The sequence below is a fragment of the Lemur catta genome, chromosome 20 (genome assembly GCF_020740605.2).
Source record: "Lemur catta isolate mLemCat1 chromosome 20, mLemCat1.pri, whole genome shotgun sequence".
In the NCBI taxonomy this organism is placed as follows: domain Eukaryota; kingdom Metazoa; phylum Chordata; class Mammalia; order Primates; family Lemuridae; genus Lemur; species Lemur catta.
The window spans coordinates 21,795,622-21,808,896 of NC_059147.1; the positions used below are offsets into that span (position 1 = coordinate 21,795,622).

At 43.8% G+C, this 13,275-nt stretch overlaps 1 protein-coding gene across 1 annotated transcript; it reads left to right on the top strand.

Annotated features, from left to right (window-relative positions):
- Window positions 1–255: 255 nt before the first annotated feature.
- NQO1 (NAD(P)H quinone dehydrogenase 1) lies at window positions 256–13,100 on the top strand. Its single transcript, XM_045533370.1, has 6 exons — window positions 256–423; window positions 7,575–7,739; window positions 7,855–7,985; window positions 9,703–9,816; window positions 10,516–10,617; window positions 11,519–13,100. The coding sequence occupies exons 1-6, from the start codon at window positions 417–419 to the stop codon at window positions 11,822–11,824; spliced, it is 825 nt and encodes a 274-aa protein (XP_045389326.1). The 5' UTR covers window positions 256–416; the 3' UTR covers window positions 11,825–13,100.
- Window positions 13,101–13,275: the final 175 nt, after the last annotated feature.

The following is a 13,275-nucleotide window of genomic DNA, read 5'->3' on the forward strand; positions in this document are numbered from 1 at the left end:
GCCTTGCCTCCCACCCCTAGCCAGATCTTTGAGGCGCCTGTCCCCACCCGTTACACAAACACACACACACAGCCCTCAGGGGACTTTTCTAGACTTTCGCCGAAGGGGGCAGGCGCGCGTCCTGGGGGAAGGCGAGGGGGTGGGGAGTCTCTCTCCGCCAGACTCGCTCCCAGTAACTGCAGCCTTGGCGTCCTCGGCCGGCGCCCCAGGGCCCAGGCGGCGGGCCCCGCCCTTGCTGGCTGCCAGCTCCAGTGGGCAGGGCCAGGTAGAGTATAAAGGACCGGTGTGCCGCGAGCAGCACTCGGGACTCCTCCGGGGTTGCAGCCCACGCAGCACTGCGTAGTACTCTGCCCACGCCAGGGTCGCCCCGGCAACCGCCAGCCCAGCCAATCAGCGCCCCGGACCGCGTCAGAGCCATGGCTGGTGAGTACAGCAGAGGACGAGTCGCTTGGGGTTCCCGAGCCTTGGCTCCTCTGGCAGAGGCAGTAGGGGCCTGGCCCTGAGTCTTTTCCCTTGACTCAAAGCGGAAAAAGTGAAGAGATTAGGGTCCCAGGAGGGGCCTGGACCAGACTCCGGGATAGGGGGAGCTTCTGTTTGCACCCTGGAGTCTCGGAACCTCCCCCACCCCACCCTCACAAACTCTGGTGGTCGTTTGGGAGAGACTTGATCTTGGAAGCAGAAAGTCCCTCCAAAACAGGGGTCTGAAACTGATCAAATCCAAATCTGACCCACTGTCCATACCTCTTTTGGCCTGATAGTATTTATTTGTTTATTTTATTTTATTTATTTATTTTTGAGCCAGAGTTTCGCTCTGTTGCCAGGCTAGAGTGCTGTGGCGTCAGCCTAGCTCACAGCAACCTCAAAGTCTTGGGCTCAAGCAATCCTCCTGCCTCAGCCTCCCGAGTAGCTGGGATCACAGGCATGCACCACCATGCCTGGCTAATTTTTTCTATATGTTTTTAGTTGTCCAGCTAATTTCTTTCTATTTTGAGTAGAGACAGGGTCTGGCTCTTACTCAGGCTGGTCTCAGAACTCCTGAGCTCAAATGATCCACCTGCCTCGGCTTCCCAGCGTGCTAGGATTACAGGCGTGAGCCACCGCTCCCAGCAGGCCTGGTGGTATTTAAACATTTTGAAATAAGTTGCTAGCATTTAAAATACAAATAGGTGATTTCACTTAAAAATGTGGATTCCTGGCTTCTGGAGGAAAACCGGAAGATCTGGAGATTTGTGGGCTGGAGCTGAGGAAGCTGCTGCCTTTAGTTTAATAAAGAACAGACCCCAGTGCAGACTGCTTGGCCCAGGAGACGTTTTTCATTGTGGCCCTTGGATTAGGCAAACCGACCTGGCAATGAGTCCATTTCAGTGACAGCCTTCCCATCCTCGATCAACTTGGGGAACCTGGAGGCCTCCCCAGCTCTATCTGATGCATAAATGACCAGCTGAGCTCTTTCCCAGAGGGCCTCGCTCTGAGATTGGACAGCACTAAGACTTAGGGGGAGGAGGGAGTGGCAAAACTCTTCCTTTTTGTGATTCCTAACCTCTGAACCTAGTTCTGCCTCTGAAAACACAGGTGCATCCACAGAATCTCATCTTACTAAAGGTGAGTGGAGGAAGACACTGCTCTTGCAGTTGACAAACTGTAATTGTCAGAATCTCTGAGAAGAGGACTGCACTGGGGATTGGAAGCCCACCCAGAGGTGCTGGCAGAGACAGCAGGGAAGGGATTTTGACAGCTGATGAAGCTTCCCACTGGCATGCTAGCTGCCGTTTTCCTCTACTTCATTCTTCAGCTGCCCGGAGGCATAAGCACCCCTTCCCCAATACTAGGGCAAGAACTATTTTCTGACTTTGCAGTCGTTCAGAATGTTCTGTATTTCTGTGTAGCTTAAACACAAAAAAGGGAGGTGGTAATGAGGGAAAATGGGAAGATCTGGGTCTTGTATAACTAGTTTTAGTCTTACCTAGCTAACCAAACCTTGAGATTAACCCAAGCATCCCGGGCATTTGTTTACGGCCCATAGGTGTGTTTGGCTGGCACACATGTTCCCTTGAGGATTCAGGTGACAGCAGACGGCCAAAGCACAATTCAGGAAACTGATAGGAGGACTTGCCCTCATTACTTTTCCTAGTTGGTTTTCCTTGATTGCTTATTCTCTCTGCCAAAAAGATCATGTGGGTAATAAATCTTTTACTGTGAAATGTATCTAGATATACTCCACATTAAAACGGTGAACCCCAATCGCTTTCTTTCTCTGTTAGTTTTATCTTTTTGGTCATTAAGTTGTCCTGTGTTGGTCATCAGTGAAACCATGCAGTTTGACAGTTTAAAGGTTAGTAAGAACTCTTGGTTTCAGATTGGCCTGAGGTTGAAGGCAGAGAATAGTAGGAATGTTGGAGCAATAGATGAGGACAGAGCTTACCTCTCAGGGGACAGTCCAGAGATTTTGTCCACCAGAATTTAGGCTTCACGAAGACTAAAGGTTTGTGTCTATTTTGTACACTAATGGATCCCAAGTGCCTGGAACAGTGGCCGGCACATGGTAGGTACCCAGGAAAACGGTTGTGGAAAAGCTGGGAGGATTGGTTAGTGGGAAAGTTAGCATTTCAGGGGGAGAAAGAAAAGTTGGCTGGTGTGGACTTGGATGGAAATGAAAAGACAGCATGATGTGGAAAGAACAAGGGCTTTCAGGGACACAGAGAAGTGATAAACTGGGGTCATAGTTCACAGGGACTGAGATATGGCAGTGAACCAGTGCACAGAGAGAGACACATTAACAAAGTTGTGCTGAGCTATGTTAGCTGTATTCGCTTCAATTACATATAGCCATCTAATGACATGCGTGACAAGCAGAAATGCTTGCTAAACTGGGGGTACTGAGAATCAGCCCATTTGTCTTTCAAGACTCAGCTCAAATGGCAGTTCCTCAAAAGGGCCTTCCTAAGCAGCCAGCCCTGAAGCTACCAGTTCTCCTCTGTAGAATATTGTTCCCTACCTGTCCTATCAAGCTAATGCCATTGTACCCTAAAGAGGTTCTTTTGTCTTATTGTCTCTTAGGGTAAATTCTCAGAAAGTCTAACTCCTCCCAGGTCATGTTGCTTAGCTAGTTAAGTGGCAGGAATGGGAAATGAACCCTCCAAGTTCAGAAAACTTAATTTTGTCCATGAAAAATGATGTGGAAACTAGTGACACAAGATTATTACTTTTGGGTAGTAAATGATGTGGAAACTAGTGACACAAGATTATTACTTTTGGGTAGTAAGTCTTCTGATTTACCCTTTCTCTCTGACAAATAAGCACGCATATTCTTTTAATTGTAAATGAATGTTCTGTTAATTGCCTGTTCAGAACCTTTGATCATTTTTCTATTGAGTTGTTTGTAGGAATCTATTTTAGGTACTACACCTTTGTTGGTTAGATTTGTTGCAAATATACTTGTTTGTGTCTTGCCTTATTTTAACTTTTTTTTTTTTTTTTTTTTTTGAACCAGAGTCTCACTCTGTTGCCCAGGCTAGAGTGCTGTGGCATCAGCCTAGCTCACAGCAACCTCAAACTCCTGGGCTCAAGCAATCCTCCTGCCTCAGCCTCCCGAGTAGCTGGGACTACAGGCATGCGCCACCATGCCTGGCTAATTTTTCTGTATATGTTTTTAGCTGTCCAGATCATTTCTTTCTATTTTTAGTAGAGATGGGGTCTCACTCTTGCTCAGGCTGGTCTCTAACTCCTGAGCTCAAACAATCCACCCCACCTGCCTCAGAGTCCCAGAGTGCTAGGATTACAGGTGTAAGCCACCTCAGGCCAGCCTTATTTTAACATTTTTAAGGTCGGGGTATGCCTATAGCTATTAGATGGTGAGCTTGAAAGAGCAAGAGATGAATATCCTAGACTTGCTAATTTGCTGTGAAGTGCCTTTATTGTCTTACTACTTAGGAAATGCTTATAAATATTGATGAGAAGTCAATAGACTAAAAACTGTCAAAGCAGCATTCAGTAAACATTGATAAGACTAATGCCAAGGTAAATCACAAAGAAAATGTATTCCAGCCTTGAAGGTAAATTTTAACAAAATGCACGTCAGAGCTTAATATGCTCACATTTCTCTCAATTGTGTTAAATCCATATGATCAGAAAAGGGTAGGAATTTGTTGAGGCAGTCTCAGGAATTCCTTTTCCCTTCCCCAGGCCATCCAAAATTTTAATATTTTAAAATTATTCCAGCTTCACTACTCACTGACTATGCAAACTTGGACAACTTACTGAACTTTTCTGTGCCTCAGTTTTCTCATCTGTAACATGGGGATACTAATTGTATTGACCTCATAGGATTGTGTCTTAGTCCATTTTGTGCTACTACAACAATACCTGGGACTGGGTAATTTATAATACAGAGAAACTTATTTCTCACAGTTCTGGAGGCTGGGAAGTCCAAGATCAAAGCACTGGCAGGTTTGGTTGTCTGGTAAGAGCTGCATCTTCTGGAGGGGAGAAACATGGTTTCCTCTCGTGGTGGAAGGTGAAGGCAGAAGAAAGGCAAATGGGCCAAGCGCCTCTTCCATAAGGGCATTAAACACATGAAGGAGGGAGGAGCCCTCATGGCCTAATCACTTCTTAAAGGCTCCATCTGTTAATACTATCACATTGGCAACACCTGAATTTTGGAAGGGAAACATTCAAAACATCAGGGGGTTGTTGTGACAAAGGAGAAAGAATGTAAAGCTCCCAGAGCAGTGCCTCCACACTTACTAGGTACCCATTAAATGCTGTTTTTGCAAACATAATGCATGCTTGTTCTAACAATTTTATTGATACAAAAGAGCCACTGCACCAGGCCAGGTGCAGTGGCTCATGCCTGTAATACTAGCAATTTGGGAAGGCAAGGTGGGAGGATTGCTTGGGTCCAGGAGTTTGAGACCAGCCTGGGCAATAGCAAGATGCCATGTCTACAAAAAATAAAAAATCAGCTGGGTGTGGTGGTGCGCACCTGTAGTACCAGCTACTCAGGAGGGTGAGAGGCAGGAGGATGGCTTGAGCCCAGGTGTTTGAGGCTGCAGTGAGCTATCATGATGACCCAGCACTCCAGCCTGGGCAACAAAGCAAGACTCTGTCTCAAAAAAAAAAAAAAAAAAAGGGTCGAAGAAAGGTCGGGTGCAGTAGCTCATGCCTGTAATCCTAGCACTCTGGGAGGCTGAGGCAGGCAGATTGTTTGAGCTCAGGAGTTCGAGACCAGCCTGAGCAAGAATGAGACCCCATCTCTACTAAAAATAGAAAGAAATTATATGGACAGTTAAAAATGTATATAGAAAAAATTAGCTGGGCATGGTGGCGCATGCCTGTAGTCCCAGCTACTCGGGAGGCTGAGGCAGGAGGATCGCTTGAGCCCAGGAGTTTGAGGTTGCTGTGAGCTAGGCTGACGCCACGGCACTCACTCTAGCCCGGGCAACAGAGTGAGACTCTGTCTCAAAAAAAAAAAAAAAAAGGTCGAAGAAAAAGTTAACCTTTCTTTCTGCCTCTATCCCTTTGTCATTTCCTACTTAACAAAGAAAACTATTAATAGTTAAATGTGATCATTCCATATCTTTTTTTCCCGTACCAATATACTGTAAATCTACATACATAAATATGTAGTTTCTTTTCCTTCCTTCCCTCTTTCCTTCTCTGTCTCTCATCTTTCTCCTTTCTTTTTTTTTTTTTTTGAAACAGAGTCTCGCTCTGTTGCCCGGGCTAGAGTGCTGTGGCTTCAAGCTCACAGCACCCTCAAACTCCTGGGCTCAAGCAATCTTTCTGCCTCAGCCTCCCAAGTAGTTGGGACTACAGGCATGCACTGGCTAATTTTTTTCTATATATATATCTTTAGCTGTCTAGATCATTTCTTTCTATTTTTAGTAGAGACGGGGTCTCGCTCTTGCGCAGTCTGGTCTCGAACTCCTGACCTCAAGCGATCCTCCCACCTTGGCCTCCCAGAGTGCTAGGATTACAGGCGTGAGCCACCGCGCTCGGCCTCTCCTTTCTTTTAAATAAAAATGGCTTCACACTCAGTTAACAATATATCACAGATATCTGTCTGGATCACTCTATATAGTTTACTCATTCTTGTTAACAGCATAATTTCCTGTAGTATGGAGATAGCCATAATTTATTCAAATGTTCGCCATAAATAGACAATCAGGTTATATCTGATTTTTGCCAGTGAAAAGAATGGTGCAGTACACATCCTTGCTCCTATATCCAAAAGCTTTTAGTCTGTAGAACAGATTCCTCCAAATTGGAGAGCAAGATCAAAGATTTATATGTCTTTAAAATTTTAAGAGACTCAGCCTGATTACTTTCCCCAAAGGTTGAGGCAATTCATAGTCCCCCCAGTAATGTGCCAGTTTTCCTACAATCTTAATAGCCCTCAATGTTATTTATCTTAAATTTTTTGCCGGTCTCATGAGTAAATAGCTCATTTTAATTTGCTTTGCCTGACAGGCCAGGCCGAGCATCTTTTCATTTGTTTGTTGCTATTTGCATTTCCTCTCTGTGAACAGTCTGTTCAGACCCTTGACCCACTTTTCTGTTGCATTGTCTGTCTTTTCCTAATTATTTGTGGGCATTCTTTGGGATTTTAACTCTTGGTGATAAGAGGTACAGAGTTCTTCTCTTTTTCATTGTCTTTCAACTTTGTTTATGGTGCCTTTTGCTAAATAAAATTTTTTTTTGTCTTTATGTAGCTGTCTGTCAAGCTTTTCCTTCATGGTTTCTGAATCTGCAGTCTTTCTTAAAAAGTATTCTCTACCCTGAGGTTATACAAATCCTACTTTTCCTCCTCTTCTAATTCTTTTCATTAAAAGAATTTTAGTTCTTTAATCTGCCTGGAAATTGTTGCTATATGTGGTATATTGGGTAATTAAAAACAAAAACTCTTTGGTGAATACAGTAGACAGACTGAAAAGTGCACAAGTTCTAGGTGGATTTTCACAAACTGAAAATTTGTGTATTCACCCAGATCAAGAAAGAGAATGTTGCTAGCACCCCACAAGTCCCTTTTATGCCCTTCTAGTCACTACTGGCAAATACCACTATGCTGACTTCTAATACCTAGACAGGTTGAATATCCCTTATCTGAAACACTTGGGAACAGAAGTGTTTTGGGTTTTAGATTTTTTTGGATTTTGGAATATTTGTATTAATCTTACAAGTTGAGCATCCCAGATCTGAAAATCTGCAATCTGAAATGCTCCAGTGAGCATTTCCTTTGAGTGTCATGTCGACACTTAAAAAATTTCAAATTTTGGAGCTTTTCAGATTTGAGACGCTCAACCTGGAATAGTTTTCCGGGAGAATCATTTTATTTTTGTGCAGATGGCTAATTAAATATGCCAACACCATTTATTAAATCAGCCACTGACTTAAATCCTTCCTGTAATCATTGGTACTTCTAAGGAGAAAATATATTTCTGGTGGCAGGCGATGGACTGCAATAACAAATGTCTAAGAAAGCTGCCCCTTCCGTTCCAGACCCCAGCTCCCCTGTAGCTGAAGCTTTGCTGGTTGGTAATGGGTTTTCTCCACATGTCTTGTGTGTGTCTCAATAGCCAGAAAAGCACTGATCGTACTGGCTCACTCAGAGAGGACATCCTTCAACCATGCTATGAAGGACGCTGCTTTAGAGGCTTTGAAGAAGAAAGGATGGGAGGTGGCCGTGTCGGACCTCTATGCCATGAACTTCAATCCCATCATTTCCAAAAAGGACATCACAGGTGAGATCCCTACCTCTCCCCCCTTTAATTAGTTCTTTGTGGATCTCCTTGCCTGTGGGTTCTCTGGCCCAGCCTTGGCCCCTGTGACCTCAGCCTCTTTTTTCCCTCTCTGCAGGTAAGCTGAAGGACCCTGAGAACTTTCAGTACCCTGTGGAGTCTGTTCTAGCTTATAAAGAAGGCCGTCTGAGCCCGGATATTGTGGCTGAACAAAAGAAGCTGGAAGCTGCAGACCTTGTGATATTTCAGGTATGCTAGGACATCAGAAGGGGTATCAGGGACACTTGAGTTCTTATTGTCCTAGACCTGTCACCTAATTAGATATGGGATCTTAGAACAGTCACCCACTTTATTCTTTGTAAATAAGGGTGATTACTTCAAAGGTGCAGAATTACACAGCTTTACAGATATCGTGAATTTGGCTGTATTACTCTTTACATATATGAATGTGACTGCAAAGATGATACATAAGCCTTGAGCTTGTTTTCCCCCATGTGCCTAATCTTCCCTCCAATTAGTGAATCCTGATGGACTGACTTTCAAAATTTACACTTCTCCCCCTTTCGCCATAAGAATCCCAGTTTGTGGAGTGATGCATGAGACATTGATTTTTCTGCTGAAGGGCGCTTTGTTTTTTGGTTTTTGTGAAACAAGGTCTTGTTCTGTTGCCTGGGCTATTGTGTGGTGGCGTTATCATTAGCTCACTGCAACCTCAGACTCCCAGGCTCAAGCCATCCTCCTGTCCCTCCTAGTAGCTGGGACTACAGGTATGCACTACCACACCTAGCTAATTTTTATATTTTTTTGTAGAGACAGGGTCTCACTACGTTGCTCAGGCTAGCCTCAAATTCCTGGCCTCAAGGGATCCTCCCATCTTGGCCTCCCAGAGTGCTAGGATTACAGGCATGAGCCACTGCATCCAGCCTACTTATCCCCTTTTCTGTAGGTCTAGGTATATTTGTGCCTTTCAAATATTGGAGAAAGCTATTAAGTCTTAAAAATTCCTTCCTCTAGTTTTCTTCCTCTGGTCATATATTTTAAATCATGAATCAAGGATAAGAAGAAATACTAGGGCCGGGTGCAGTGGCTCACTCCTGTAATCCTAGCACTCTGGAAGGCCAAGGCGGATGGATCGTTTGAGCTCAGGAGTTTGACACCAGCCTGCGCAAGAGCGAGACCCTGTCTCTACTAAAAATAGAAGGAAATTAGCTGGACAACTAAAAATACATAGAAAAAATTAGCCGGGCATGGTGGCACATGCCTGGAGTCCCAGCTACTCGGGAGGGTGAGGCAGGAGGATCGCTTGAGCCCAGGAGTTTGAGGTTGCTGTGAGCTAGGCTGATGCCATGGCACTCTAGCCTGGGCAACAGAGCAAGACTCTGTCTTAAAAAATAAAATAAAATAAAATAAAAAGAGGAAATACTGGTGTAGTTCTTACTCTGCTTCTATTAGGACAAGAGGTCAAACAAGACTTTCTCAAGGGAATTCCCTGATAAACCTTAGGCACATTGTTTGCATTTTTGAGTGGTTTTGTTTATTCTAAATGATAGGATTTTACATCTGTGACCACAAGGAACAGTCATATTTTTTGATACCACACCTATTAAGCAAGCTCTTGGGAAAATGTTGATTTAGGGATCACACACTGAAGCAGACCTTGTCTGCAATTCTTGCTGTTTAGACTTCACTGCCAAATGTGATTTCATACAAACAAATCTTATTTGCATGTGCCTTTATTCAGGCCCGCCCACTATGGATATTTTTAGGCAGAAAAAGGAGCGTCAAGTTTGTTGACCAAGGACAATAATTTTCTCTTTTCTTAAATGTGCTAACTTCTCCAGAAGAAATGACAACGACCTGAGGAAAGGTTCCCTCACAGTGAGCAGCAGCTAAGCACCCTGAGCTGCCTTCTGGGCTGGGGGTGTGTGTCCCTGATCTGACCTCTTTGATGTCTTCTGTCGCACAGTTCCCACTGCAATGGTTTGGAGTCCCTGCCATTCTGAAAGGCTGGTTTGAGCGAGTGCTGATAGGAGAGTTTGCATACTCATACGCTGCCATGTATGACAAGGGACCTTTCCGGGTAGGTGAATGGCTTTGAGTTTCCTAACATCTGGTTTGTGGGTAAAGTCTTTCCTGACGCAGAGTTTTGAGCACAGTTAGATACTAAGCTCAGGGTCCAGGTCCCTTGGGAGAGATGTATGATACAGTTTTCACAGAAGAAATGACATGACGTTTGGGATTTATTTTAAAATACTCCAGAAAAAAAGGGGGTCTGGGCATTGGATAAAACTAGAATGGCAAAATATTGAGAGGTGAAGCTGGGTGACAGATGCATTGTTATATTATTTTTTCTTTTATGTATGTTGGAAATTTTCCATGATAAGAATAAAGTCTGTCTTCATTTTTTGGAGACCCAAATACTGCACAAGAAACACTTTGAGACCTTCTGGATTAAAGGTCTTGTCCTACTCCATGCCTAGACACATGGGGAGACAGATAAAAAGGACTAATCACCAGGGTAGCTGGTTTTGGCTACTGTGACCGCCTTGCCCTGGCTGGCCCCATGCAGAAGTATGGAATCCTTGGCCGCCCCAGGCTACCTGTCTGTGGACCATCTAGGCTGGCACTTCTGCAGGGTCACACTGTGTAGCTCAGAGGAGCCAAGGTATGAAGTAATATAAGCAGCAAATAGGGTAGACTTGTGGGTTCTTTTCCCTGGGGCTGTTTCATTAACTTCTTGTCACCAAGGGGATGCTGTTTTTTTTCTTTTCTTTTCCAGAATAAAAAGACACTGCTTTCCATCACCACTGGTGGCAGTGGCTCCATGTACTCTCTGCAGGGTGTCCATGGGGACATGAATGTCATTCTCTGGCCGCTTCAGGTACCTCATTTTCAATGAACCTCCAGGGGAATTCATTAATTGAGCCTCTTATGGGGTCCAAAACCTCAAGACAGCCCTGAAAACAGATCTGAGGCGTGAAGATGAAAGCACAGTAATGATTCGGAACTATGGGGAGCTTCTTTTAGGGACTTGCCTGCTTTCCCAGGCATCTGTGCTCATGGAATACACCCAGGCGTGCGCGTGTTCACACACCAGTCTCTCTAACCAAGCACTAGTGCAGCTCACCCTCCGTTTGTACAGCCACAGGTCCCGGTTCTCTCCAGATAGCTGACGTCTCCTCTCTCCAATCTTCCTGTCCTTCTCCAAGTTGCTGCTACAGTCTCCCAGACTATTAGAGCCTAAGACAATTTAAGAAATTGTTTAATCCGGCCAGTTTAGAGATGAACAAAACTGCAGCTGAGATGGGCTTTTTGGCGGAGACTGGACTCTCAGGAGAATCTCTTTTAAGGAACGGGGTTGGAGAGAAGAGCAAATGAGGTGGCCGCCTGTAAGAGTCACACATCAAGCTCATCTAGTTATATGGACAGGTGGAGAAACGCCCATATCCATGCCTTGGCAAGCCAGCTGCCAAGAAGCTGAAATTCTCCCTAACGTAATAGTCGTAGAACTTTCACATACTCTTGGCAGAGGATTCAGGTTGGCACAGTTTCAAGGTTTAATTCATTTAAAGAAGAGCACAGCTGAATAGGCTAAAATAGGTAACAGCTAGGCAGAGACGGCAGAAGGTGAGAGAATGTAGCTATGAATTGGTTCTCCAGGGGACCTCAGGCTTCCTTACTGGAGTGTCTTACTGGGAAACCCAGACCGACTTTTGTTGTTTACAGTACAAATTGCACAGGATTGGATCTCTGACTTCACTCTGTGCTTTGTGTATCCCTAGAGTGGCACGCTGCATTTCTGTGGCTTCCAAGTCTTAGAACCTCAACTGACATACAGCATTGGACACACTCCAGCAGATGCCCGAATTCAGATCCTGGCAGGATGGAAGAAACGTCTGGAGAATATTTGGAATGAGACACCACTGTATTTTGCTCCAAGCAGCCTTTTTGACCTAAACTTCCAGGCAGGGTTCGTAATGAAAAAAGAGGTACAGGATGAACAGAAAAACAAGAAATTTGGCCTTTCTGTGGGCCATCACTTGGGCAAGTCCATCCCAACTGACAACCAGATCAAAGCTAGAAAATAAAATTCACCAGATTTGATTTCCTCCTAACATGTAGTCAAATCTGGTTATCTTTTCGGGCTTCCTTGACTTACTTTAGTTTTTAAGATCTGGGTTTTTCTTTTTCCACAAGGAATGAATAGGAGAGGGAATAGATTGTATTAATACATTTTTGGGTATTTTTATTATTAAACATAACTGATTCTTATGATTGCTGTCATGGCATGTAACCAAAATCTGGCTTGGGCTCAAGAGGCCACATAGGGAAAGGTATAGAAAGATGCTGGAATATATTCTTGAAGGGCATAGACACAATTTAATTCCTCTTCGTAGGGCTAAATTTTTAGGTCAAAATCTGGCTAGGTAGGATTCAACTCTCCAGTGATCTATTTCTTTTAATTAACTCTCTGTAGTTTATGGCAAGAGGGAATTGCTCAGAGAAAGAAATGACTGAATCTATCGTAGATAGACCTAAGGGACTTGTTTAGTAGTTAGTAATCTAATGCTTGTTTATGGTACATATTGGTTTCAATTACTACATGACTAATATGCCTAATACGAGTATTACTCTTCCTTCAACTTTTGTTGTTTGTATACAGTACACAGATACCATGAAAGGAATAGCTAATAAGTCTCTTCTTTATCTCAATCTTCTACTTTAATGTTTGCAGAAGTAAACTAATACATTCACACCCCACATCTGCTATCCTGAGTGAATTCGAGAAAGGAAATAGTACTTTCAATATTGAAAAACAACCTTCCACAAAAAAATACTTTATTTCTGATCTATACAAACTTCTGGAAGGTTATTTTCTATATCATTGCTGGACTGATGACTTTCAAGGATGTGTTTTGGTCCCATGACATTTGGGATAAAAGTGTAAATCTAGAGTTTTGTTAACTTTGGTGAACAATTTTGGCATGATACCCTAATTTCTATTTAAATTCTTGAAGTGCATCTCTTCCCACCGTTGGCATAATTCAAGTAGAATATGATAAAAGACTGCCCTCTTGTGGTGCATTGAAAGAAAATAAGAGAAATGATGCAAAACAAGGTTGCCTGAATAACGGGATACACAGCCTCTTACCTGCCAAGGGAATGATGGCATCAGGCCGGGTTGGAGAACTGCATCTACCAGATGCCAACAGCACTGGATATTTTCACTTGACGATATCCACAGTAGCAGACGGCTGGGTGTTTCGGTTTGAAAATATTTTCTGTGGCCTTCATCTTCACTGCAATTTTGTATAAAATTTCTTAAAATTCCAAATTAAATAAATAAAATTCATTTCTACAAAACTCCCGCCCTCATTGTTATCAGTGAAGCAAATGATAGAGGTATTCAGGCAAAAGTGGGATCTAGTAGAAGATGGGATCAGAGGATTCAATAATAAATTATGGCGGGAAGCCCGTGAGGTGATGTGGCTTGAGAGCTCACCCAACAGGGGTGCTTTCTACCCAATGGCAATGGAAC

What these genes read in the sequence shown, in the direction of transcription:
- NQO1 (XM_045533370.1), top strand. An exon ending in TTCCAAAAAGGACATCACAG is followed by an intron (nt 7,740 to 7,854) that starts GTGAGATCCCTA and finishes CCCTCTCTGCAG; the next exon opens with GTAAGCTGAAGGACCCTGAG. An exon ending in ATGACAAGGGACCTTTCCGG is followed by an intron (nt 9,817 to 10,515) that starts GTAGGTGAATGG and finishes TTTCTTTTCCAG; the next exon opens with AATAAAAAGACACTGCTTTC.